This window comes from Tubulanus polymorphus, chromosome 4 (genome assembly GCF_964204645.1).
Source record: "Tubulanus polymorphus chromosome 4, tnTubPoly1.2, whole genome shotgun sequence".
In the NCBI taxonomy this organism is placed as follows: domain Eukaryota; kingdom Metazoa; phylum Nemertea; class Palaeonemertea; order Tubulaniformes; family Tubulanidae; genus Tubulanus; species Tubulanus polymorphus.
The window spans coordinates 2719872-2745133 of record NC_134028.1 but is presented as its reverse complement, the minus strand read 5'-3'; the positions used below and the strand labels follow the sequence as shown (position 1 = coordinate 2745133).

Sequence of the window (25262 nt, the reverse complement as noted above, 5' to 3'; positions counted from 1 at the left end):
AAAAATCAATTTCTTTCATTTCTCTATTTTCCTAAATAAGTTAAAAACCGATTTAAACAATCTACTCTTTCCTTCAGTTACAATCTATCCTATAATATACAAATCATATCCTGGAAAAAATCATTCAAAATGAATCCCACACACATAGGCCTACATGTAAATATAAAACTGATATCAATTATGCTCAAACGCTCTATTGAAAAAAAAACTGACTTGTAAATACTTTTGTCATGGCGTCGAACGAGAAACAAAGGTCAAAATAGATCTAACAATATCATCTTTTAATAAAAATATTTTTTTGAAATTCAAAGAAAGAAATTTTAATATGGATATATTTTACTGATAATCCTACTAACTTTATAATTAATGTATATTACTGATGACCTGAGAGTAATTCTATCAATTACAAATCTACCCTCAGTTCATAAAACGATAAAAATAACCTCGCAGTATTCTATCATAATTAAAACTGATCAATATTACTGTAAATATATTTTACTGATAATCCTACTAACTTTATAATTAATGTATTTTACTGATGACCTGAGAGTAATTCTATCAATGAAAAAATTACCCTCAGTTCATAAAACAATAAAAATAACCTAACAGTATTCTATCATAATTAAAACTAATCAATTTTACTATAAACATATTTTACTGATAATCGGACTAACTTTATAATTAATGTATTTTACTGATGACCTGAGAGTAATTCTATCAATGATAAAATTACCCTCAGTTCATAAAACAATAATAATAACCTAACAATATTCTATCATGATTGAAACTAATCAATTTTACTATAGATATATTTTACTGATAATCGGACTAACTTTATGATTAATGTATTTTACTGATGACCTGAGAGTAATTCTATCAATGATAAAATTACCCTCAGTTCATAAAACAATAATAATAACCTAACAATATTCTATCATGATTAAAACTAATCAATTTTACTAAAATATATTTTACTGATAATCCTACTAACTTTATGATTAATGTATTTTACTGACGACCTGAGAGTAATTCTATCAATGACAAATTTACCCTCAGTTCATAAAACAATAAAAATAACCTAACAGTATTCTATCATGATTGAAACTAATCAATTTTACTATAAATATATTTTACTGATAATCGGAGTAACTTTATAATTAATGTATTTTACTGATGACCTGAGAGTAATTCTATCAATGACAAAATTACCCTCAGTTCATAAAACAATAATAATAACCTAACAGTATTCTATCATGATTGAAACTGATCAATTTTACTGTAAATATATTTTACTGATAATCCTACTAACTTTATAATTAATGTATTTTACTGATGACCTGAGAGTAATTCTATCAATGACAGATTTACCCTCAGTTCATAAAACAATAAAAATAACCTAACAGTATTCTATCATAATTAAAACTAATCAATTTTACTAAAATATATTTTACTGATAATCCTACTAACTTTATAATTAATGTATTTTACTGATGACCTGAGAGTAATTCTATCAATGATAAAATTACCCTCAGTTCATAAATCAATAATAATAACCTAACAGTATTCTATCATGATTGAAACTAATCAATTTTACTATAAATATATTTTACTGATAATCGGACTGACTTTATGATTAATGTATTTTACTGATGACCTGAGAGTAATTCTATCAATGACAAAATTACCCTCAGTTCATAAAACAATAATAATAACCTAACAGTATTCTATCATAATTAAAACTGATCAATTTTACTATAAATATATTTTTCTGAAAATCCTACTAATTTTATAATTAATGTATTTTACTGATGACCTGAGAGTAATTCTATCAATGAAAAAATTTACCCTCAGTTCATACAACAATAAAATTAACCTAACCTAACAGTATTCTATCATGATTGAAACTGATCAATTTTACTGTAAATATATTTTACTGATAATCCTACTAACTTTATGATTAATGTATTTTACTGATGACCTGAGAGTAATTCTATCAATGACAAATTTACCCTCAGTTCATAAAACAATAAAAATAACCTCGCAACAGTATTCTATCATAATTAAAACTGATCAATTTTACTATAAATATATTTTTCTGATAATCCTACTAACTTTATCATTAATGTATTTTACTGATGACCTGAGAGTAATTCTATCAATGATAAAATTACCCTCAGTTAAAAAAAAATCTATCATAAACTGTTTCAATAAAAATAATTTTTGAAAATTGGAAAAAAAAGAAATCTGATGAAGCATTTCATAAATGTATTTTACTGATGATCCTGAGAGTAATTCCATCAATGACAAATTTACCCTCAGTTCATACAACAATAAAATTAACCTAACCTAACAGTATTCTATCATAATTAAAACTAATCAATTTTACTATAAATATATTTGTCTGATAATCCTACTAACTTTATGATTAATGTATTTTACTGATGACCTGAGAGTAATTCTATCAATGACAAATTTACCCTCAGTTCATAAAACAATAAAAATAACCTCGCAACAGTATTCTATCATAATTAAAACTGATCAATTTTACTATAAATATATTTTTCTGATAATCCTACTAACTTTATAATTAATGTATTTTACTGATGACCTGAGAGTAATTCTATCAATGATAAAATTACCCTCAGTTAAAAAAAAATCTATCATAAACTGTTTCAATAAAAATAATTTTTGAAAATTGGAAAAAAAAGAAATCTGATGAAGCATTTCATAAATGTATTTTACTGATGATCCTGAGAGTAATTCCATCAATGACAAATTTACCCTCAGTTCATACAACAATAAAATTAACCTAACCTAACAGTATAATCCTATCATGATTAAAAACATCTGAACATTAATGTATTTTATAGATGATCCCAAGAGTAATTTTATCAATGATAAAAACTTGTTTATTCCAAACCCTGGAAACAACAGACTTTGAATATACCTTCAATAACTAAACTTCAAAATAATTATATAACTTGACCCAAACAAAGTTAAATAATGAGACTTAAATATACTTAAATAACTAGACTTAAATAACTAGAAATAGACTTAAATAACTAGACCTAAATATACTTAGATAACCTGAAATAGATCTAGACCTAGATATACTTAAATTAAAAAGAAAATTAAATTACTAAATAGACTTAAATAACTAGATCTAAACACAATAAACAAATAAACTGTGATCAAAAAGTGAATACAATACACTCACTGACAAACTGAAAATATCTTTAAAATAAACTAGAAAAATCAAGAAAAGAAGATAAAAAGAAAGTATGAGAAAAAGCTCTCAATCACATTTCATATGAACAACAAGTACAAGCTCTTAGTGCATGCATTATAATGTATTACCACTGTTTATATCTGTGTTGCGGACCACGTAATTGTGTCAAAGAGTATTCTGTGATAAAACCTGGACCTTCAGTTATCCATTTCAAAATATCTTGGGTTCCAATATATGATAAAGTCAAATAGGCTATAAGATAAATGATTCATCAAATTGATCTGTAGGTTAGTTTTAAAAAACGAATATAATCTAGTTCTTAAAAAATATTAAATGGTTTTAAATTATTCACAATTAAAATAGTTTAAAATAAGTAAAAATAAAACAATTTAAAATATCATATACATAAAGTTTGTTCTGTGATATTCAATAATGTTTTACAACGCAGATTTTTTTAGATATTCAAGAGTTGTTAAGATGATGATGATGATGATGATGATGATGCTGGTTTTTGTTTGGATTTTGTGATCAACTTCTGTCCTCTAAAGAGGAATTATCTTCCCTTCTGTGACTGTCCTCTATAAAGGAATTAACTTCCCCTCTGACTGTCCTCTATACAGGAATTAACTTCCCTTCTGACTGTCCTCTGTACAGGAATTAACTTCCCTTCTCTGACTCTCCTCTATACAGGAATTAACTTCCCTTCTCTGACTGTCCTCTATACAGGAATTAACTTCCCCTCTGACTGCCCTCTATACAGGAATTAACTTCCCTTTTCTGACTGCCCTCTATACAGGAATTAACTTCCCCTCTGACTGTCCTCTATACAGGAATTAACTTCCCTTCTGACTGTCGTCCTCTATACAGGAATTAACTTCCCTTCTCTGACTGTCCTCTGCACAGGAATTAACTTCCCCTCTGACTGTCCTCTATACAGGAATTAACTTCCCTTCTGACTGTCGTCCTCTATACAGGAATTAACTTCCCTTCTGACTGTCCTCTATACAGGAATTAACTTCCCTTCTGACTGTCGTCCTCTATACAGGAATTAACTGCCCTTCTCTGACTGCCCTCTATACAGGAATTAACTTCCCCTTGTGACTGTCCTCTATACAGGAATTAATTTCCCTTCTCTGACTGCCCTCTATACATGCATTAACTTCCCCTTGTGACTGTCCTCTATACAGGAATTATCTTCCCTTCTCTGACTGCCCTTATACATGAATTAATTTCCCCTTCTGACTGTCCTCTATACAGGAATAAACTGCCCTTCTCTGACTGCCCTCTATACAGGAATTAACTTCCCCTTGTGACTGTCCTCTATACAGGAATTATCTTCCCTTCTCTGACTGTCCTCTATACAGGAATTAACTTCCCTTCTCTGACTGTCCTCTATACAGGAATTAACTTCCCTGCTCTGACTGTCCTCTATACAGGAATTAACTTCCCTTCTCTGACTTCCCTCTATACAGGAATAAACTTCCCTTCTCTGACTGTCCTCTATACAGGAATTAACTTTCCTTCTCTGACTGCCCTCTATACAGGAATTAACTTCCCTTTTCTGACTACCCTCTATACAGGAATAAACTTCCCTTCTCTGACTGTCCTCTATACAGGAATTAACTTCCCTTCTCTGACTGCCCTCTATACAGGAATTAACTTCCCTTCTCTGACTGTCCTCTATACAGGAATTAACTTCCCCTTCTGACTGTCCTCTATACAGGAATTAACTTCCCTTCTCTGACTGTCCTCTATCCAGGAATTAATTTCCCCTTCTGACTGTCCTCTATAAAGGAATTAACTTCCCTTCTCTGACTGTCCTCTATACAGGAATAAACTTCCCTTCTCTGACTGTCCTCTATACAGGAATTAACTTCCCTTCTCTGACTACCCTCTATACAGGAATTAACTTCCCTTCTCTGACTGTCCTCTATACAGGAATTAACTTCCCTTTTCTGACTGCCCTCTATACAGGAATTAAATAGGAATTATTATGTATATCCTCTATACACTTGGCAATTTTGAATATCCAAGATTTGAATAATATCTAATTTTAATTAGAATTATCATTTCAATTCATCTTTACTGATGTTTTAATACTTGCTGATCCTAGGTCAAATCCCAGCGATTTTATTTCAAAATATGAATGATTATTTCTCAAATCTGAATTTTCATTGAGATTATCTAAAAATATCTCAATCTTATCTTTTATTCGATAGCTCAATTATTTGGTGTCAACCCTAACTCCTCTATCTCATCAACGCTAACTACTCTCTATCTCCTCTGCTCAATAAACAAGAATTATGAAGTCAAATTCTGAACCTGATGATCATTAGTATCATTATTAGCCAATACAACTTCACCGACTTGACGACAACAAATTCTCCTATCAGAGATCATTCTTTTATTCTGCACGTTTACTGAATCTTTACAGAATTTTATAAGGTTCTATTTATCGCATCTATCAATTATTGAATTCGTGTATTGATCATGGATCAAGTGAATCATTTCATTTCACACCCTAATAAAGAACCATGGGTGCAGTAGGATCAACTGAGTACAGTTTACCATTGAGCATTGAAATGGATTTGTAACGGAATTTGCAATAAGGTATGAAGATGAAATCTTGGCGCACACAACACCACTGTGTAGCAAGCGAGTTCAACTATGACGATATATATGGTAATAAATCGATTAGTAGAATGGGGAAAAATTTCATTGAAATTTTGCATAATCCAAGTGATGCCCTTCTGAAGGGCTTTCCCTGTGATGTCATCATCAGGGAACGAGGTCAAGCATCGATCAGTAGAAATGTGGAAAGCTCCTTCTCCTAGCACTCCCAAACAGTTTAAAGCTGATGGACAAAACTTGCCATATTAATTCCAACACCTATCTACCTCCTAATGACAAAATATCAACTGTGTATATCCAGTGGTTACAATTTGACACCCAGAGCTAACAGAAAGTTACTCTCAAAACCGTTCTACAAAGATGTAATGAAATTGATTACCGTTGTCTTTGCTGTGATTTCCATGGGCAACATTTGATCCAATGTCCCGTAGTTATTCGTATGAATACAAATTCCTATTCCTAAACGAGTGAATATTTGAAATCCTCCCAATCACATTTTAAAGGATTTCCTTTCGCAGCTGTTTGGCAATAGACATTAACATTTCAATTTTTCGTGATAAATCAAATAAATCTTTAAATCTGTAATTAGAAAAACAAGTATTTTAATAACAATAAACAATGATTTTAAACTTGACGTATGAACGTCATAGTATCAGGGGTGGGATAACAAAGATGTAGTTTGATAAGAAATCGCATTATGTGTAAAACATAGCTGTTCCTTGTTCGTGTTTTTGAGTGAATTGGTGATTAATAACCAAGAATACTGCCACTGAAAAATGGCAAGGATGGATACAGATGGTAAAGACGGATGCTAAGGCTAATTATCCTTATGCACGAGTTATTTTGAATGCAGGAATGGAACTGCAAGAGTTATTTTGAATGCAGGAATGGAACTGCATGAGTTATTTTGAATGCAGGAATGGAACTGCATGAGTTATTTTGAATGCAAGAATGGAACTGCACGAGTCAGTTTGAATGCAGCAATGGAACTGCATGAGTCATTTTGAATGCAGCAATGGAACTGCATGAATCATGTTGAATGCAGGAATGGAACTGCATGAATCATGTTGAATGCAGGAATGGAACTGCATGAGTCATTTTGAATGCAGGAATGGAACTGCAAGAGTTATTTTGAATGCAGCAATGGAACTGCATGAATCATGTTGAATGCAGGAATGGAACTGCACGAGTTATTTTGAATGCAGGAATGGAACTGCAAGAGTTATTTTGAATGCAGGAATGGAACTGCATGAGTCATTTTGGATGCAAGAATGGAACTGCATGTGTCAGCTTGAATGCAGGAATTGAATGGTGTGGGCGGGTTTGGTAGGAACACAGCGGGACGTACAGTCAAAAAACAAATGAAAATAATTTAAAATAATGATGGATTACATGATGGAATGAAAATGAATTCATCCAAGAAAATAAATAAAGTTGATGAAATGATGATGACTTTTTTTTTGTTTTTTGGTTTTAAAATTTTTTTTGAAAGAACCGTAAAACTCTCGATAAAACTGGAGATCTGGTTTTTTGTTTTTTGAATTTTATTTAAATAAAAAAGTATTTATAATGCAGGACTGCACGCCCACTGGTTCCTAATGCAAGGGGGTTGACAGATATTTTGTGGCACCGCGCGAACTGCAGACCGACGAAGAATGAAATGAAACGAAATGAATGAGTTTTACTTTAACTGTCGCTGATCAAAGTAAAAATCTCTTTAAATATACTACAAGGCGTTCACGCAATCCGTGCACTGGATACGAAAGGTGGTCTCAAAAACTTATAAAAATGAATGATGAAAGGAGTGCCGATCTGCAGACGTGTTTGGGCTGGTGTTGTTGCCCGGAGTGATGGCGAGTGAAGGGGGATGGTATTTTAACTTCTCCGTTGTCTTTTATTTCTTACAAATGTAAAATTGCCATCAAAGGCCCCTTCAACATCGCGGAGCAATTGTAAGGGATCTTTCATTCTGATGTTTTTCGACCAACCAGGGCCACGTGCAACAAGCTCGACAGCGGGGGCGGGTGGTACCCCCGCTGGAGCGCCCGATGTTCCCGCCTGGGCTGGCATATTATCATTATCATTATCATTATCATTATTATTATTATCATCATTATCATAAGAAAGTCTCTTGCGTTTTTTTTGTTGCACACCCACAGGTGTTTGTGGTGGTGGGGGCCCTGGTTGTGGAGCTCCAGGAGTATAAAATAACTCCTCATCACTCGACTCCTCAAAAGATGGTGGTGGTGGAGGAGTCGCACGTTTTGATTTTTTTTTATTAGGCCGCCCCGAACCTATTGCATAATTTATTTCCTTTCTATTTTTGCGGGGCGACCTGCGCGGTGCAGGAGTCTGGACCTGTGGCGCCTCTGTCGGGGCAACCACGGCAGGGGCGACCTCCTGCTCCACGATAACAGGTGGCACGACCTCCGTATCCGAAGATACGGTGGGCGCAACCACCTGCACCGCAGGAGCAGGGTCCACCACCTGCGGAGGAGCCAATTCAGGTGTTGGTGGAATTGGCTCCACCGGCTTATGAGACGACATTAGATCAACACACCTTTGTAATCTTTCTTGTAGACGGGTTGCCGCCTCATAAGTGTGGCCAGACTCACTTTTCTTTTTTATCACATCTCTGACAAGTCTTTCAGCTGAAATGAAAAGAAAAACTATTAAGGATCACGAATATTACACATTAATACCACGTAGACTTAATTTCTGTCATTACGAAAGTGATGAATACGATTTTGTTTACTCATCACTGAAATCATACCAACAACTGTTAGAAACAATCATCTTTACAGTTAATTGCCAGTTTATCTGATTCATTCCTAAATCAAGAGTTTGAAGTCAATTTCGGTTTTGTCATCGTATCTGTTGATGCATCACTAGTGGATGGTAATAGTTTTGGGAATGCATAGGTAAAATTGGTTCATACCAGCAACTGGAATTATGGTATTCAGGTTTCAAAACTATATAAATTTGTTTTGGAATAACTCATATCACGATTTAACAGAAAACCAGAGAAATCTCAAACAGATGTCAATATTATGTTCACCTGCGCCATCGTTTGATGCAGATTGTTGCTGAAAAGCTTTCAAATGTATCTTCTTCATTCTTCATATTATTAAATTTGTTATTATATATCGTTTTCATATAACACTCATTGCTTTCAATACAGTTTGGGTATAACAAATGAATAATAATAAGTTGGTGTACCATGGATAAATACAATGAACAGAAGAGGAAATTTAAAAAAGATGAAAACTGCTCCTCACAATGACTAACAGATATTCTTCACTCAGCCATGTCAAATCAAAACAAATTCTGGCATCTCAGCTATTAGATTAGACTATTTGTAATTTGGGTGAAACGAAAATCATTGGAACACTGGTAATCAACACGTCGATGAGCGTGGCCACGCATGGAATTCCAGTTGTAAGAATCACTCTATTCCTCATTTGAAAAACATGTAGGACTTTGATGCTGTTGTGCATTATCATGAGTGAGACCAATACAGAGTGGACACAATCCTCGCTCGAAAGCCCAGAATATCAACAAATTCTGAGAAGACCTGGTCAACATGCCAGAACCAAGCGATGATAACTAGCCTCCCATAGACTAGCAGTTTGACGTTAAAGGAGTCCGGAAGTTAAATCCATGAAAGGTCCCGACCACATACCAAATCGGATCCTAAAATAGGCTGCTGTGAAACTCACCCCCGCAATGACCGCTTTTTCCAGCAGTCACTGACATCAGAAGAATTACCACTCGACTGGAAGAAAGAATTGGTTACGCCAGTCGTCAAAGAAAGGAGACAGGCACCAGTCAAAAAACTACAGTATCTTTAACTTGCGTGTGCTGAAAAATGATGAAGCACATGATAGGCCGACGCATACTGAACCAGTCCACCTAGATAAAGAATCTATCCTCATAGGTGTCACAGAAGGCCGATCCTAAGAGTCACAACTGCTGATCACTATGGATGAAAATCAACGCATTAGATTTCAGCACTACAGTGTCAACAACCTCATTATTTATGGATTGAAGCATTTTTCTGCCAATGCACCCAAAAATTACAGGTAGATGGATCTGGTACATCATTAGACGACGCTAATGTCCTGTCAGGAGTACCCCAAGGAACAGTCTTGGAACTGCTGTTGTTTCTGATCTATATCAATGACTTACCAACAATAGTTAAGTCCAGCATTAGATTATTCACAGACGACTGCATCATCTACAAACCCATAAAGTCGATTGCTGACCAGATAGAACTACAGCATGACCTGGAGGTACAGCATGACCTGGAGTTTTTGAAAATGGCTCATAGATTCGAGTCGAAACGTCAAACTATCAGATAGTTTTTCTTTTTTATTGTGGGTTTTTGTCGACTAATTGATATTGGACAGCCACTTGTCTATGGAAACCAGCACAGAACTTGTTTTTCCCCCCATAGGCGACTGGAACCCTGCACGCCATTTAAATATGACAGACCCCTGTGACACTAAAACGTGCTAACGTGGTCGTCGAGTATATAATCAAGATCAAGAATGGGAATTTGGGCCTAGATGCTAGCACATCTTAGCCATAGATATGATATATGTAGTATGATAATAAAACCAGAATGTGGCAAAGCTTTCGGGTTCGAGTCTAACTAAAAATAATTTTCTATAATTTCCCCATTTTTGTTCAACTACGTGATGTATTTTTTTGATGATTTACGTGTAGATGAAACAATGGAGGAACCAAGAAAAGTAATTGGAAATCAAGAGTCATTTTGAAATCATAATGAAATATATCATCAGAACTTTGCGGGGACAAAAGTCCTACTAGTATCAGGGTGACTTAAAGAGAAATTCAAGATAGCCCACTTTTGACTGAAATAAGTTGTCTCAACAAAGTATTTTTACTTGACAGTATAAGAAGTGAGAATCAGATGGAATGACACGATGAAAGCATACATTTGATAAAGGCAATAACGATACATCCGTTGTTTACCGTTTTAGACACTCCAAACTTCGGAAATCATTTTTCTCGGTGAAATAAATAGCTGGGGTGGTCATAACAACAAAGAGCAATTAAATATCTATTCTTTACGATTTGTTCATAATTTTATAATTTGGTTATTCTGGAACTCTTGACATCGAAGGTGTTCGTAAAAATGCAAGCATGTTTCAGGGTGGCTTCTTTGTTTTGTTTTTCCCTGACTTGTCTCTGACTACTCCCAATGTGTATGTTGTTTTCCCCGACTTGATCTGCTAAGAATCAAATCACTAAACAGTCAAATACGAATGTCACGCAAACCATTTGATTTTCAAACAATCTAGCAATTACAACATATTTCCCTGATTTCTAGATTTTTTTCAAAATTCCCCGACTATTCCCTGAAGAACAAGCCATAGGTGACAACGGTTCTCGCGCTCAGACTCAAATTCGAACTCCAAAGTTACCAGGGGTTATAAAGCATTTTGGATATGTTAAACCTAGGGCCAATAGCTAAATTTTGTCAAGACAAATTTTGGATTTCGACCCCTTTCTTCAGTTATGAGGTCATCTTCAAAGTCATGTGACTAATAAAAAGACTAATAAGGTACCCAGTGCTGCCAGTAGGTGGTGCACCAGGCGCATTCTTTGCACTACACAACTAGACCCCCTATACTAACATTGTATCTAAGTTTCATCAAGATCCGCTATGAATGCCAAGTAGCTGACAGACACACAGACGGGTCACACAGAAGCCCGAGAACCAGTGGCGTTGGAAGTGCAGCGACAGCAGCAGCGAAAGCCGTGGCAATAATTTACTGAATGACTTTTTTTTCTTTGAATACCACATTTTGGAAGAAATTAAGTAAATTTGCCGCGACAATATTCAGAACGTGTCCAAAATCGGCATTTGGCCGAGGCAATCAAAAATTGCTTCCAACGCACCTGAAAACCTACAAAATTCCTTTGACTTTTCCCTACCCTGTTTTTGTTAGAGTGTTCCCAGTGACTCACACAGTTATTGATAAGACACGATATGAAAACAACATCCTTGGCTGAGAAATGAATACCAGGACACTAATACTTATATATTTGATGCTTTTCGTGGAAAGACAATCTGTTTTTTTTTTAAATGAACAACAGGGATACGATAAACGAACGCTTTTACGGTTCAGGACATTTTTACAGTCCAGTATCACCTGCTGATCTTCACACAATAAATCTCTGGAATATTCTCAACGGCATTCAGAATGAGGATATTGATACGACAATCCGTATTCCGGATGAATCAGAAGAGTTGGAGGGTCCACAGTTTACTGGTTTTTTTTACACCATAAAGATCCATTACGTTATGTTGAAGGAGTCGAAGTGCGTTAACTCAGTGCCACTAACAACGCCTGGTGGAATCCTTGCTCGCCACAGTAATGTTGCAGGAATCCATTTTGTATACTGGCGTCTAATTATATCTAATCTAATTTCAGGAGTCAATTTCTGCTTTTCACCTAGGTTCTCCCATCATATGTACTTTTCATGTCTTTTTAGGCCAAACTAGAATGTGGTAATTACACGCACATCTCCCCGGGATAAACAAACAATAAAGGTGCAAGAAATTGATGACGGTAACAAACATGTTGCACACGACTTCATAAATAGCCGAGTTTACTTAATTGTTCATTGAGTTTGTAAGAATTATTTGTCCAAGTCAGGAAAAGATAAACCTGTCTTAAAACTCACATCAAGTTTCATGGATATCCATCAGATATTGCAAGCTGTGTATTAAAAACAAAAATTCAAGATGGTTGCAATGGCAGCCATATTTGAAGTCCGACAACCTCCATTTTCGATAGGGGCGGACATCTTACCTGCCCCAATATTCACACCAAATTATAGGGAAATTCATCAAGAACTATTGGCTGTATCATGCTAACAAGCCATATGACAGCCATATTTGATGGCTGATGACAACCATTTTCGAAAGGGGTGAGCAATTCACCTGCTCTAATCCTCACACCAAGTTATATGTGAATCCATCAAGAATTGCAGAATTGCGCTAACTAAGTCTCAAGGGGACAGCGGACACAGTCTAAAACACCTCCACCAGGGTGACATAATAATGATGGCGGCTTGTTTCCCATCACTTTCTTATCTGTATCAGAAAATGAAAATAGTACTAAAAATAAAATTTGAATTTAATGTACATTGAATATCATTATCATGTGGCATCGTAGTTTTTTTGTGAAATTATTGATCCATTGAAAATGAGCAATCTCGAATTTCCTCAGACATCAAATATTAGCGATCACAACAAATTTATAATCATAATGTCCATCACAACAAATGGCTTGCTGTTTAGGTAAATATATTGACAAACAAGTTGAGGATTCAACTATGTGAATATTCACTAAAAACTGAAAACCCGTTTACCATGACCTCATTATGTGCATGTTCAATTGCTATTGATTATTTATGATAATTTTTATTTTTTTGTCGAGATTGTGTTTCATTTAAGAATGTATAAGCTATGTTACGGAGCAATCAAGAATTGAATTGAATTATAACATGACAGTTAAAATCAGTGGACACTTTCCTCAAAATAAAATCTACACTTGAGGATGAACGAGAAAAAGATGGCCGCCGATTGCGCAAAAGTTTGCTAATTGCAATATCTGTCTGCTATGATGAAGATTCTTTCCAACAATAAACACATCACGAATTTCAACACAAAATAATACACCAAGCTACAGGTTCTAGATTTCTTTTTGCCGAATAAAAGGTCATTGGACAGCCATTTTGGTTTTCACTTTCCAGATTCCAGATTCTGAGCTGCAGATGCGTCTGGGGTAGAAACAAGTATAAACGAAATATCAAGAAAATCCATCATGTTTCCTCAAACTGTTATTCATATATTTTAAGAAAATGCTCAGTAACAAATAATAAAGCCAAAATAATTACTTTAATTTGTTCATATTCTATCATTTTAACTTTACACAGTACATGGTAAATCATATTCAATTTTCACATATTTCAAAGTTTTTTTTGCATTTTTTTTATGGCAGAAAAACAAAGAATTTCATTCAAATTTCATCAGAAATCGAAGTACAGATATAGTCGCACATTTATAGAATTTTTAGTTTTAATCGAAGTACATAATTGGAAAATTTTGGTTCCAAATCATTTGAACAATCATTCAACCAGCCTGAACTCACTGTTCTTAACCAAAACATCACATTTCTCCATGTGATTATCATTTTAGTTACCAACAAGGGAAATGCAGTAAATACATCAGTTCTCGAGGATATTACAAATATAAGGGTTCACCATTCGCAAAACCTATCTATATATCATGCGGCCATGTTAACAAACCAATTCACTGCTGGCTACATCCAACGATTCTACGATTAAAACATATTGATTATGACATCTGAAATAGGCCCATTTTGACAATGTAAATACCGTTATAACAATGTTTTTATCCATTGATAACTACAATGCATTATTTGAGGGCTTCTGTGTCAACATTCGTGTTTCTAAATAACAATTAATTTTCAGCATTTTTTCTATCTATTTTTATTTTGTATAAGGGCCTATAAAAATTGTATTGTAGTTTTGATGATAAATTTTCAATTGATATGAACTACATCATAAATAATGGAGCTTGCCTGCCCGGGGCAAACTTCGGTTACGAAGGTGACAACTTGAAACCTAATGTCCGATAGTCAGAACTATAGTCCGGAAACGGTTGACACAGGATTGAGCACGATCGCTGTAGTTCGCACCTAGTTTCAAGATGGCCGACACTGAAATATGTTACGACCTTTATAGTGCATTTGGTTATTAGCTCCGATCTTTAATTGACTTACTACAAAAACCAAAGTTCGCCCTGGTTAGACAAATTGTTGATTAATTCACTGTTGATGTATTCAAATTCAAAATGACTTTATTGAGCTATTTTATCTGAAGGTAGTAACCTCTATCGAGGCGGCACTTTTGGGTACATTCTACAGAAACTTTATCATACATTTGAATTGGAAATTGAATATCAAATATAATTCAAGTTTTGGTCACACAGAATTTTATTGAATAGATATTCAATCGAAAGCCATGAGTTCTGTAATTTTTCTAGACATTCATACGTGGAACCTCAGAAATATTGCCCTGGGCCACTCAGGGTATTTAAGGTAAAGGATCAGTGACTGGACCACTGCACCTCGATGAAGGCCTATTTCACATATATTCACAACTTATTTCAAATGAGCCACTTACCCCTTGAATACTGAATCCTTCGGACACAGTGTATTTAAGAATTCAAAGGTTTTTGCGCTGTTTTTGTCACCGTAAATGTGGATTACCAGTATGTCGAGGATGAACATAAACGCCACTGTCGTACACTATACAGCTATGCGGGCAAGCGGGTTTAAATGTTTATAAAAACAGACGATTGATGCTTTGCCGAAGTGGGCGAGCGCATTTGTCTTTTTAATTTATATTATGGACTTTTTTCATGACGCGGGCGGCATTTGACTTTCTTAAGAAACTAGGGTATTTCTTTGTGTGGCCTAATACCTCCTACGACTTCATTAAGAGGATATATTACACTACTAGTTCTGATCATGGACGTATAAACTATACGTCCATGTTCTGATGTAGTTCTGGAGTTGTATTCAAAAATGTTCAGCTTATATTTGACGTAATCTAAGACAGTATTCTGATAAGACGCTACGTTTGAATACATTTCAACACATTTGAATACATCTTTCTGGGTATTCATCTCAAATGGATTTTAACCACTTACAAAAAGCGATTTGTCTTGAAATCAAACACCAAAATTCATTTTCACTGAAAACCTGATTTTAACTATTCATATAAAAAAAGTACAAAATAAGTTTTGGCCTCACTGAAACCTCACCAAATCTTCAAGTACTGTACAGTCATTAGTTACAACTTTGCAATTGATAGCGATAAAAAATATACTGGGACAAACCTGAATCGAAAAATTGCCTATAAAATCCTAAAAAATAATATCATAATATGATAATTCATTTATCATTTTGAATTACATGTATATGAACTTTACAATAATAATACAAATAAACAATTCAAGATGGAGGGACGCATGAAGAGACCTATTAAGGTTTATGAAAGAAGTTGATATTTTCATCGATAAAACCCTTTTCCAATGAACGAGGTTTGATGAGACTAAGATGGCCGCTGATTGCGTAATATTGGCTAATCGAAAAACCGGTTTCATTGAGTATCCCTTCAACAAATATACCCATTTCAAATTTCAAAGTAATACGGGAAGCATCAGGCCTAACAATGATATTTTTGGTGTAAAAAACACAAGAAAGCCATTTCGTTTCTGATCAAAACATGTTTTTGTGATGATGAGATCAAGGGTATAAATGTATAACCAAAATTCAAGACAAGAAAAAATATGCAAAATGTACTTTTTTGACCAAGAAACAACAAAGGCTAACAGTTATCTTAATTCTGATAACGGCAAATACTAAATATATATTTACTGAATATTGAATTTCAACCAAAAAACGAATTCTGACAATTCTGATTTCTCAATGTATCATTTTATTTAAAATGTTTACAACGTAAATTGTATTCAAAGTACAAATATGCCAAAATTTACTTAATTTTCATTTCAAACAAAAAAACGAAGCAAAGAATTTCATTCAAATATCATCAGTAACCACAGAAACCGAAACCAATAGAAACCGAAAAATCAACAATCAGCAGTTTGTAGAATAACCATACTGGCTTGATGCACTGGTATCGCTGGTACTGGGACGATGCACTGGTATCACTGGTACTGGTTTGATGCACTGGTATCACTGGTACTGGGATGATGCATTGGTATCACTGGTACTGGGATGATACACTGGTATCACTGGTACTGGCTTGATGCACTGGTATCACTGGTACTGGCTTGATGCACTGGTATCATTGGTACTGGGATGATGCACTGGTATCACTGGTATCACAGCCGGCTTCAAACAAATTTATTCTAAATATAATAAACACATTTTCATAAAAACACGTTGTCATAAAAACCAAATATATAAATCATTAGATAATGAATAAATGAGGGATCGATAACACTTACATTTAGTAAATTGTTATTGTACGTTACGCGATTATTCAAACTTCCTCCCGCAACCAGGTGACTTCATACAAATCAATCAAATCCATTTACTACAAAATATTAAATATATTATCATTCACTCATAAAACAAAATATCATTAAACTGTGAATAATGAATAATAATTGGAATCTAGGCCTATTTCACGTATACCGATATTCATTAGATATTTCAAATGAGTCACTACTTACCCCTCGAACGTTGAATCCATCGGTGGAATAATTCACTGTAAATATAACGACACCTACTTCCCCGCAAAAAACTGCGTTCATATCATTTCTGTTGAAGTTTTAAGTTGTGATGTTACGAGGGCTGGGCTGGAGAAACGCTACACCGGGGCCTGCTAAAAAGCTAGGCCGGCTCTGAATAAAACACTTGCCAGGGTTGGAAATATACAAGGCCCGGGCAGGAAAAAAATGCTAGGCCTAGGCTGGAAAAACACTAGGCCGGGGTTGCTAGACTTAAGACTAAGAGATAGATAAATATCTGGGTCTGGCTGGTACCTACCGTAGCTTTTAGGCCCGATTGAAAATAATTTTTTCAACAAAAAAGAAACCTTTTCTAACTTCATCAGGCCTAACTCAATAGCCTGGTAAAAGTGCAGATCCGCACCTCTCTTGATTGACGCAATCTGCTGAATGACACTGACAGAATCCTGTCTAAAATCTTTCTACTCTCTTAGTGAAGATATCTTAAAATTAACCAATGGCAATGTACTGAATTGCTGATGACATTTTGAATCTGAAACAATGATATTGAACGTAATTGATTGAACCGTTTACGCTGAGAGGTGCGGATATGCACTTTTACCAATAGCCTAACTCGCAATGCTGAGTTTCAAATTCAAACTTCACATAAAAGGCATGTGATGTGGCCTGTGGATGGTGCGATGCCATGGTCTGACTGGTTCGCCCAGCTATATAACACATGATAATGATGTCAATTATGACTGAGGCCTATTATCTATTAAACAGTTTCAATCTGTTTATTTGCTGCTTTCTGAAAAGAATTAAAGAGCATCAATGATACATGCTTGGAGCGCATGATGGAAATTCTTTACAAACGTCAAATTTAAACCCGGAAATAAGTTTTGATATCATTATATTAAATCCCATTCGTCAGAGTCACATTCTATTAAATTCAATTCAATTTTGTTCCATGAATATTTGTCTCGAATAAGGCAAAGGAATGGAACTTCAATGAGACATCAAGGGTAGATTTATTTGTTATTACTGCAGTTAATTTATAATTTAGACTGTTTTAATGAAGAAATAGAAATAATTTCCTTTCCATATTGAATTTTTGTAGATGCTTGAATGAATTTTCAAAATCAAATGAAATTGTATTTTTCAATGAAGAATAATTGAGTTATCACTGAATAAAAGGAATATTAAACTATTCTTAGATTATATAATTGAGAATACAAATTAATGATTTAAGAAAGAACCAATTTTTTTTATATTTAACTGAGATTTGACCTAGAATCAAATTATTGAAAAATTATACATTTGATATATTGAAGTCGATATTTTTGTTATCAGAAATAATTGAACTTTCAAGTAAGTGAGGTATTCAAATGAATAGAAAAAAATCATCTGAATAGAAATGGATAAGTATTTAGCAGTTTAGCTACTCTAGTTAAAGATTTCGGATTCGAAAAATTCTATAATGAAATTTCAGAGATATGTGCTAGATTGTCGTGTATTGAATATTCGAGATAACCGAGATAAGTAATTAAGATATGTGACGCTTAATAATTGAGATAAAGGATTGAGTAAAAACTTACTTATGATGCAGAACAGGTCGAGGGACCCGCTGTTCTTCACCGCCTCGACCTGTACCGCCTGCAAGATCTCTAAAACGAATGTGTACGACATTTTTCTAATTCAATCTTTATCTTCTTTTTCTTCTGCTGCTGTATGTGTGTTCCTGATGTTGCTGATGCTACTGGCTTGCTTGTTGTTTCGTTGAATGCTGCTGCAATATTAATAAAGAAAAATTAATACCAAGTTGATAGATAATCAATCAAGAATCGAGAGATTTTATCGACAGAAAAAATAAAATGGACGCAGAACTTACCGGAAAATGGCCGAACTGGAAAGACTGACCCCGTGACCGGGCCTTATATACCGACACCGGTGTGACGTCATATTGCACAATACTGACCAATGGCTAGTAATGATATTCCCGCCGAGAAGTAAAGAATGAGAATGCCACCAAAACGCCATTAGATTCGAATCCTGCAATAGTTCGCGATACTATTTCATATTAGGGGTGCTTCCACGTAGGAAAGCGCCGATGCCCATGGGCCAGTTGCACAGTCTAAAACCAACTTAGTTATGTGGCCAGTTTAACAACGTTATTAAGACTATTTTAAGTGGCCAACTGACTAAGACTTTATAGTCTTGAAATGTAAGATCACTTAGGGACTTAAGTACAACAGATACAGCTGGACCTTAAACTGAGCGTTGTTGGACAGGGATTTCCTAATTTAGGAGCGATTTCGCACGTTCGCTGATCTTTTTGAGTTAAATGCACCAATTCATAATTATCATCGAGGACTAATCTCCATTTAGTCATTAATAGAAATACTAACGTAAAAAGAAATCTTAAAGGGTCCTAAACTTTTTTTTCTGGCATATGGGTTTAATGATATATTGAATTAGACCATAATACGAATTTCGATAAACATGCTACACTTGAGCTTGAAGAGGAGAGGGTCACTTTGGAATCAAATTAGTCAGACAATGAATTACAGTAAAAGTTTGAATATTTTCAAATCAAGGATGATTTTTAACTTAGTTCTTTATAAACCAACTACTACATTTTATTCTAACATTCCTTTTTCGTCAGTACGGCATTCGGCCGTGCGAAACTAGTAACATACAAATTGTTGTAATATATTTCTGAAAAATAAATGAATAACAAATGATAATTTGTTTTCAATTGTTTTGGCTATGGGCCCACATGGAAAAGGAAGGGCTCAGCCTGTCCTGGACGACAGCCACCTCTTTTACCTTCCAAAGACCGGCGTGACTCGCGATGGAACGAGCCGGCGATGCGAGACTCACGTTCCCGAGTCACGTTCCGCGATTTAGTCATTGTAATTCCATCTTGTGTGATTTAGTGTTACGGGATTCCGGGGAATCCCGAAGAGTGTAAAGCAAAGATTTCCCGATTTTCACGAAATAAATCGACTTTTACTCAGATTCTAACAGTTTTACGCGTAGAATAAACATTAAGGTATCACTTATTTTTCAAGTTTTTAATGCATTTGTTAGGAACTTGGGTAAAATTTGGATATTGTTGTTTTACAAGCAAAGAAACAGAAATGAGAAAAGGGATAAATGTCATTCTTTGTCAAAAGCAATTCTAATTTTCTATGTATTATCTAAAAACTGAACTTTATGGATGATAAGCGTGAACTATATAGAAATTGGTCAATAAGAATAAATACCCTACAGCCCTGCCTGCCTGGTCTGCTGGTATGGTTCAATTCCTAGCCACAGTGACAGTAGTGTGATTAACCTTACACAGCACATAGACCAAACCCTTTCTCAACTTTTCGAGTCTTCTTTTTTAGGCCTTAATTTATTTTCGTTTTCACTCCCTGCTTGCATTGTCCCAACCTAGGACGTGAAAGAAGTGAATCCTTACTATTGCTGCTGCGTAATCCTACTTTAAGGTCCTATCATATACACTTAGCAGATATGTCATCAGAATACACGTTTGAAGACTTCTGCCTTGATCATTATTCAGAGCAAGCGCAACCGTATATACGCCTAGCTTTAACAAGTATGTATAATAGTAAGTTGTACCACTACGGGTCAAGTTTTATAGTATAACTTACAATTTACTGAAAGACAAATTTAACCGATATTTTCAGATCCGGCTCGATTAAATTGCGATGAACTGCGAAAAGTTGCTGAAGAGATCACTTATAAAGCATGCATGATAAATGGGTATTACAAAGTGGTCGCCACTGCCTGTCAAAGAATTTGTGATGTATGTAAACAGCTGCTTCCCCGTACTTTCAGTGTGGCCACTGACCTGGAAAACTGAGGGAATCAGAAAAATCTAGAAACAAATCATGGAAAATTAAGGGGATTTCTTGATTAATACATTATTCACGAAAAATGAATAAATTGGAACATTTTAAACCAAGAATTTCTTCAGAAAATTTTCTGTTATAACTTAATAATTAGGGAAAACTCAGGGAATTCATAAATTGGCAGTAAATGGCCACCCTTTGAATCTGCATCAGTTCAAAAATTATTTTTAGAAATCTTAAAATGACAGTAAATTAGCCACTGACTACGTTTTAATGAATTTGGAAATTGGTACCAGAATTAGCTGTAAGAGAAGCTGACCAGGTTTCAAATAGCTATATCACTGACCCCACACTATGTGCTATCATTGATTTCAGATTGAATTTGAAATGGAAAGCGGCGACATCATCCCGTCGTATGAATTCAGAAAAGCGATTATATCATCATGTAGAAATCTGTTCAATGATTATGACAATATGAGAGATGTCGGAGTTCAACATTGGATTCTGTTCGTCAGATTAGTCACAAAATTATACGAGAGAATCCGTCCACATGGTCGAGGTCTCACCGGTCTGGTGGAGCTTCTGTTCGACTGTCTCCTCAAACTCAGTGTTACGCCTAGTGTGGATAACATTGCTGAGGTAATTGCATCGACGTGTCAAGGTTTGATACCGCCTGCCGAAGCTCGCGCCAACACAATTTGTAAATTCCATAAAAAATCTAATGCGCTCATACATTGGTATTATTGCTGCTTAAAATTATCTATTTGTTTGTATCGGTGTAACCTGGGGTACTTTTTACTTGTCTATCACTCCTGGATGGGGAGAGAGACAATGACTTTCAAAATACACGATTATCTTAAATCTAATTTCAGATCGATTTGCTTTGTGGTGTATTTCATGAAGTGGGATCCGATTTGTGCCAGAGCAATAGACATAGGATGAACGAAGTCATGGGAAGAATTCGTGACGCGATCATTGAGCCCGATACTGATTCCGACACGAGGAATTCTCTAATGGAACTCATTGAATTACGAGCTCACGGATGGAAGTTATCAGAAAGAGCCGTACAATATTACTACGGCAAGGGTTGACATGCCTTTTGAAAGTCATATTCTGGAGCAAAATTAGGCTAATGTTTTATTATATAATGAATTAGTCTGGTTGAAACCAAGCATCTGCAATATTCATTCCAGTCATTTACATACAATAGTTATGTTTGTGTTTGTGATAAGCATGTTATGGTATTTTCATTGCGATCGTCAAATTTTGTATTGACTAGTGTGTTTTGCGCTCTGCTCTGGCAAATCATGATTCTTTTAGTTTCCTGCATTTTAACACAATCGTATTTATACGTACTTATAATGAAATAACATTTGATGTTATAAAATATATGCCTTTTATTTAAATTTAAGTGTTCTCTTAAGTCTGTTCTGCTCTTTTGATGTGGCTGTCAACATTCAGATTTTTTGGAACCCGGCCCGCAAATTGGTAAATAGTTTGTCCATTACGGCAGTTCAATGACTTTGGCAAGCGAGTTAGTTATATGGTAGTTCGCGTTATATCCGCTATCGTTATACATAGGGGCAGCACTAGACGGTTGAGTTTCTGACATCTATTTTACTGTGACGGGCGAATTTTTGGAACCCGGCCCGAAAATTGGTAAATAGTTTGTCCATTACGGCAGTTCAATGACTTTGGCAAGCGAGTATTATACTAGTTCGCATTGTATCCGCTATCGTTATACATAGGGGCAGCATTAGACGGTTGAGTTTCTGACATCTATTTTTTTATGCGACGGGCGAATTCTCAATCACCTATTTCGTCACCGCTAATGCTTTATTCAATCAAATTCTCTTAATCATCTAACACTTTGAAGCCACTTTCTCAATAAAAATGATTCTCACATGGGTTAGTCGTATAGGCAATTGTTGTGGTTTGAAATTGAAATGATGGACAGTTACTGAGTCTACTATCATGGGCGCAATTCCTTTAAAAATGCTACTTTTTCCTCACCAAAAGTGCCAACCTTTGCCTTACAACACACTACAAACCACAATTTGTTCATGTTATTTTGTTCATCATCGTTTCTGATGGAATACTGTGGTCGATGCCCAGTATAAAGTAAATCAGCGGAGGTGGTGAGTCTATTTACATCAGCCCTTTCCTAGACTCTGCCGTTTTAGGGGCAGTTTATACATGATGGGTAGATAATATTGAGGTTAGCGGTTGGCTAACACCTTGGAATTCCAAGCTAACACTGGTAATCTAACAATGACGATGTATAACAGTATCTTTCTTGTAGGTCCTTGGCTGAACCCAACCCTAATGAAGAACTAGAGGGAATGAATAGCCAAATTGAATTACGACATTCATCGAAGACATTTTAGACATGTAGGGTGCCATTCTAAAATGGACTGGGAGAGTTGTGGAGTAAAAAGGTTTGCTTTGTCTGAACGGTACTAGAGCATGTCCAACTAATAGGAGTCGCTTTACTGCACTTTAACATCACATGCTGAGAAATTATGTAAAAAAGTACACATGATTTTTGATAATAAACCTTTAATTTATTACAACAACAATAGGCGTTATAACTCTGTACAGTCGACAAGTCCAAACTTTCTTCATTTAGACTTCAAAAAATACTGATATAGTTTACAAACTTAAAAAAAAATTGGATTCTAAGTTTTTTTTTGATTTCAGAAGGAAAGTTAAAGCCTTTGTACATCTAAATGGATTCGAAAAGGAAGTTCATTCACATGGAATTTTAAAAATTCAAATACATGCGTAGTTTCTCAGGTCTATTGACATAATCAATGCTATCGTTACATGTATTTTATTTCACAAAAATACTGAAACCGAACACTGAACTGAATAGATACAGGTAAACACTATTTACTTGAAACCACATGCTCCAAATAGGGTTTTACGTTTCAAGTCAAGCGATGTTTGGAATAGACTCCAGCTATATTAGTGATATCACTGTTCCTGTATGAAATTGATACTGTTGTAAACTCATGAAAGATGCACAAGTATCCAACATTTCATATTGAATACGAATGAATAATTAAAATTCATGGGTTTTTCTGAGGATGACATAATCTAGTCTGGCTTGTGCTGAATCATGATGAACTCATAAATTAATACATCCAAATGTCATATAATATACTACAGTAAACCCTGCCTCACTCGGACAAGGCCAACTCGGACTTTCGACTAACTCGAACAAAAACGAAATCATTTCTCTGACTTATTTTCCAACCCTTGACTCATACTTTGCTAACCTCGGACCAATGTTACCGGTCCCACAGTTTGTCCGAAATCAGGCGAGGTTTACTGCAGCAAATTAGAAGATCAATGGAGTTCTTGGTGGATGTGAAATAACTTTCACGTAAAGCTTAGAATTTTGACTGCTTTGCTCGAAAGTGTTCGGCATGACTATAAAAGGCTACTAATCAACACCTAACATCAACAAAAGTTCGTGTTTCTTTTTATCATCTGTCAAATGAAAGTGAAATCGTTTATTTCCTACCTATTGTTAAATGGTTGCCACGACAACTGTGTTTTATCGTTTGGATGTTAAGGAAGTAAAAACGAATGCCGTTAACGGCATTGGATTGAAATAAATTGCGTGAACAGAAATGCCCGGCAAGTAAAGACATATCTGACTGAAGTCTGTTTTCACAGTAAACTATGAATGAATGATATTAGTTGGAATAATCATTAAAACAGAAATAGGCACTGTTCGTATTGACATACCGGGTACCGTTCATCTCGTACCAACGAGGTACCACTCTTTATTTCTACTAACCAAATACAAGCCTGCGGTAATAACATTTCTGCCCGGGTTTTCTTGGCTTTTAGCTGGCTGTGCTTTTTGATCGGTTTATTTTTAGTCGGAAAATCATTAGCCAGAAATATGTTTTCTAAGTGTTTCTGACTGGTATTAAATCGTTGAAGAGGTCTAACAGAGGTCTAGTGAGCTTATGCTAGCATATAGCCCACGTCTGTAAAGACTTGACATGTACAAAGCAGTGTATTTGAATACGAATTTGGATGGGTATGCATAGCAATATACTTCACATTATGTTTCACAACTGTTAAAATAAGAAAAGCTTGGACTTTTGAATATTACATAAAAATATATGTATATTATATATATGTATATGTATGTATTCATATATGTAAATATAATTATTACGATAACGATTTTTTGCCA

General features: G+C 35.0%; 1 protein-coding gene across 5 annotated transcripts; it reads left to right on the top strand.

The window, feature by feature from the left end:
* The first annotated feature begins 20129 nt into the window (after positions 1-20129).
* On the top strand, positions 20130-22436 carry LOC141904078 (MIF4G domain-containing protein A-like). 5 transcript variants are annotated; one of them, XM_074792530.1, is made up of 5 exons: positions 20130-20238; positions 20701-20790; positions 20882-21000; positions 21422-21685; positions 21919-22436. In XM_074792530.1, the coding sequence occupies exons 2-5, from the start codon at positions 20706-20708 to the stop codon at positions 22135-22137; spliced, it is 687 nt and encodes a 228-aa protein (XP_074648631.1). In that variant the 5' UTR covers positions 20130-20238; positions 20701-20705; the 3' UTR covers positions 22138-22436. The 5 variants fall into 5 exon arrangements, with proteins under 5 accessions (XP_074648631.1, XP_074648633.1, XP_074648629.1 ...); XM_074792532.1 differs by having other exon boundaries at positions 20135-20238; positions 20704-20790; XM_074792528.1 differs by having other exon boundaries at positions 20135-20238; positions 20579-20790.
* Positions 22437-25262: the final 2826 nt, after the last annotated feature.

Coding starts and splice junctions, on each gene's coding strand:
- LOC141904078 (XM_074792530.1), top strand. CDS start 20,706: ATGTCATCAGAATACACGTTTGAAGACTTCTGCCTTGATCATTATTCA. Junction 20,791..20,881: donor TATACGCCTAGCTTTAACAA/GTATGTATAATA, acceptor CGATATTTTCAG/ATCCGGCTCGATTAAATTGC. Junction 21,001..21,421: donor CCTGTCAAAGAATTTGTGAT/GTATGTAAACAG, acceptor CATTGATTTCAG/ATTGAATTTGAAATGGAAAG.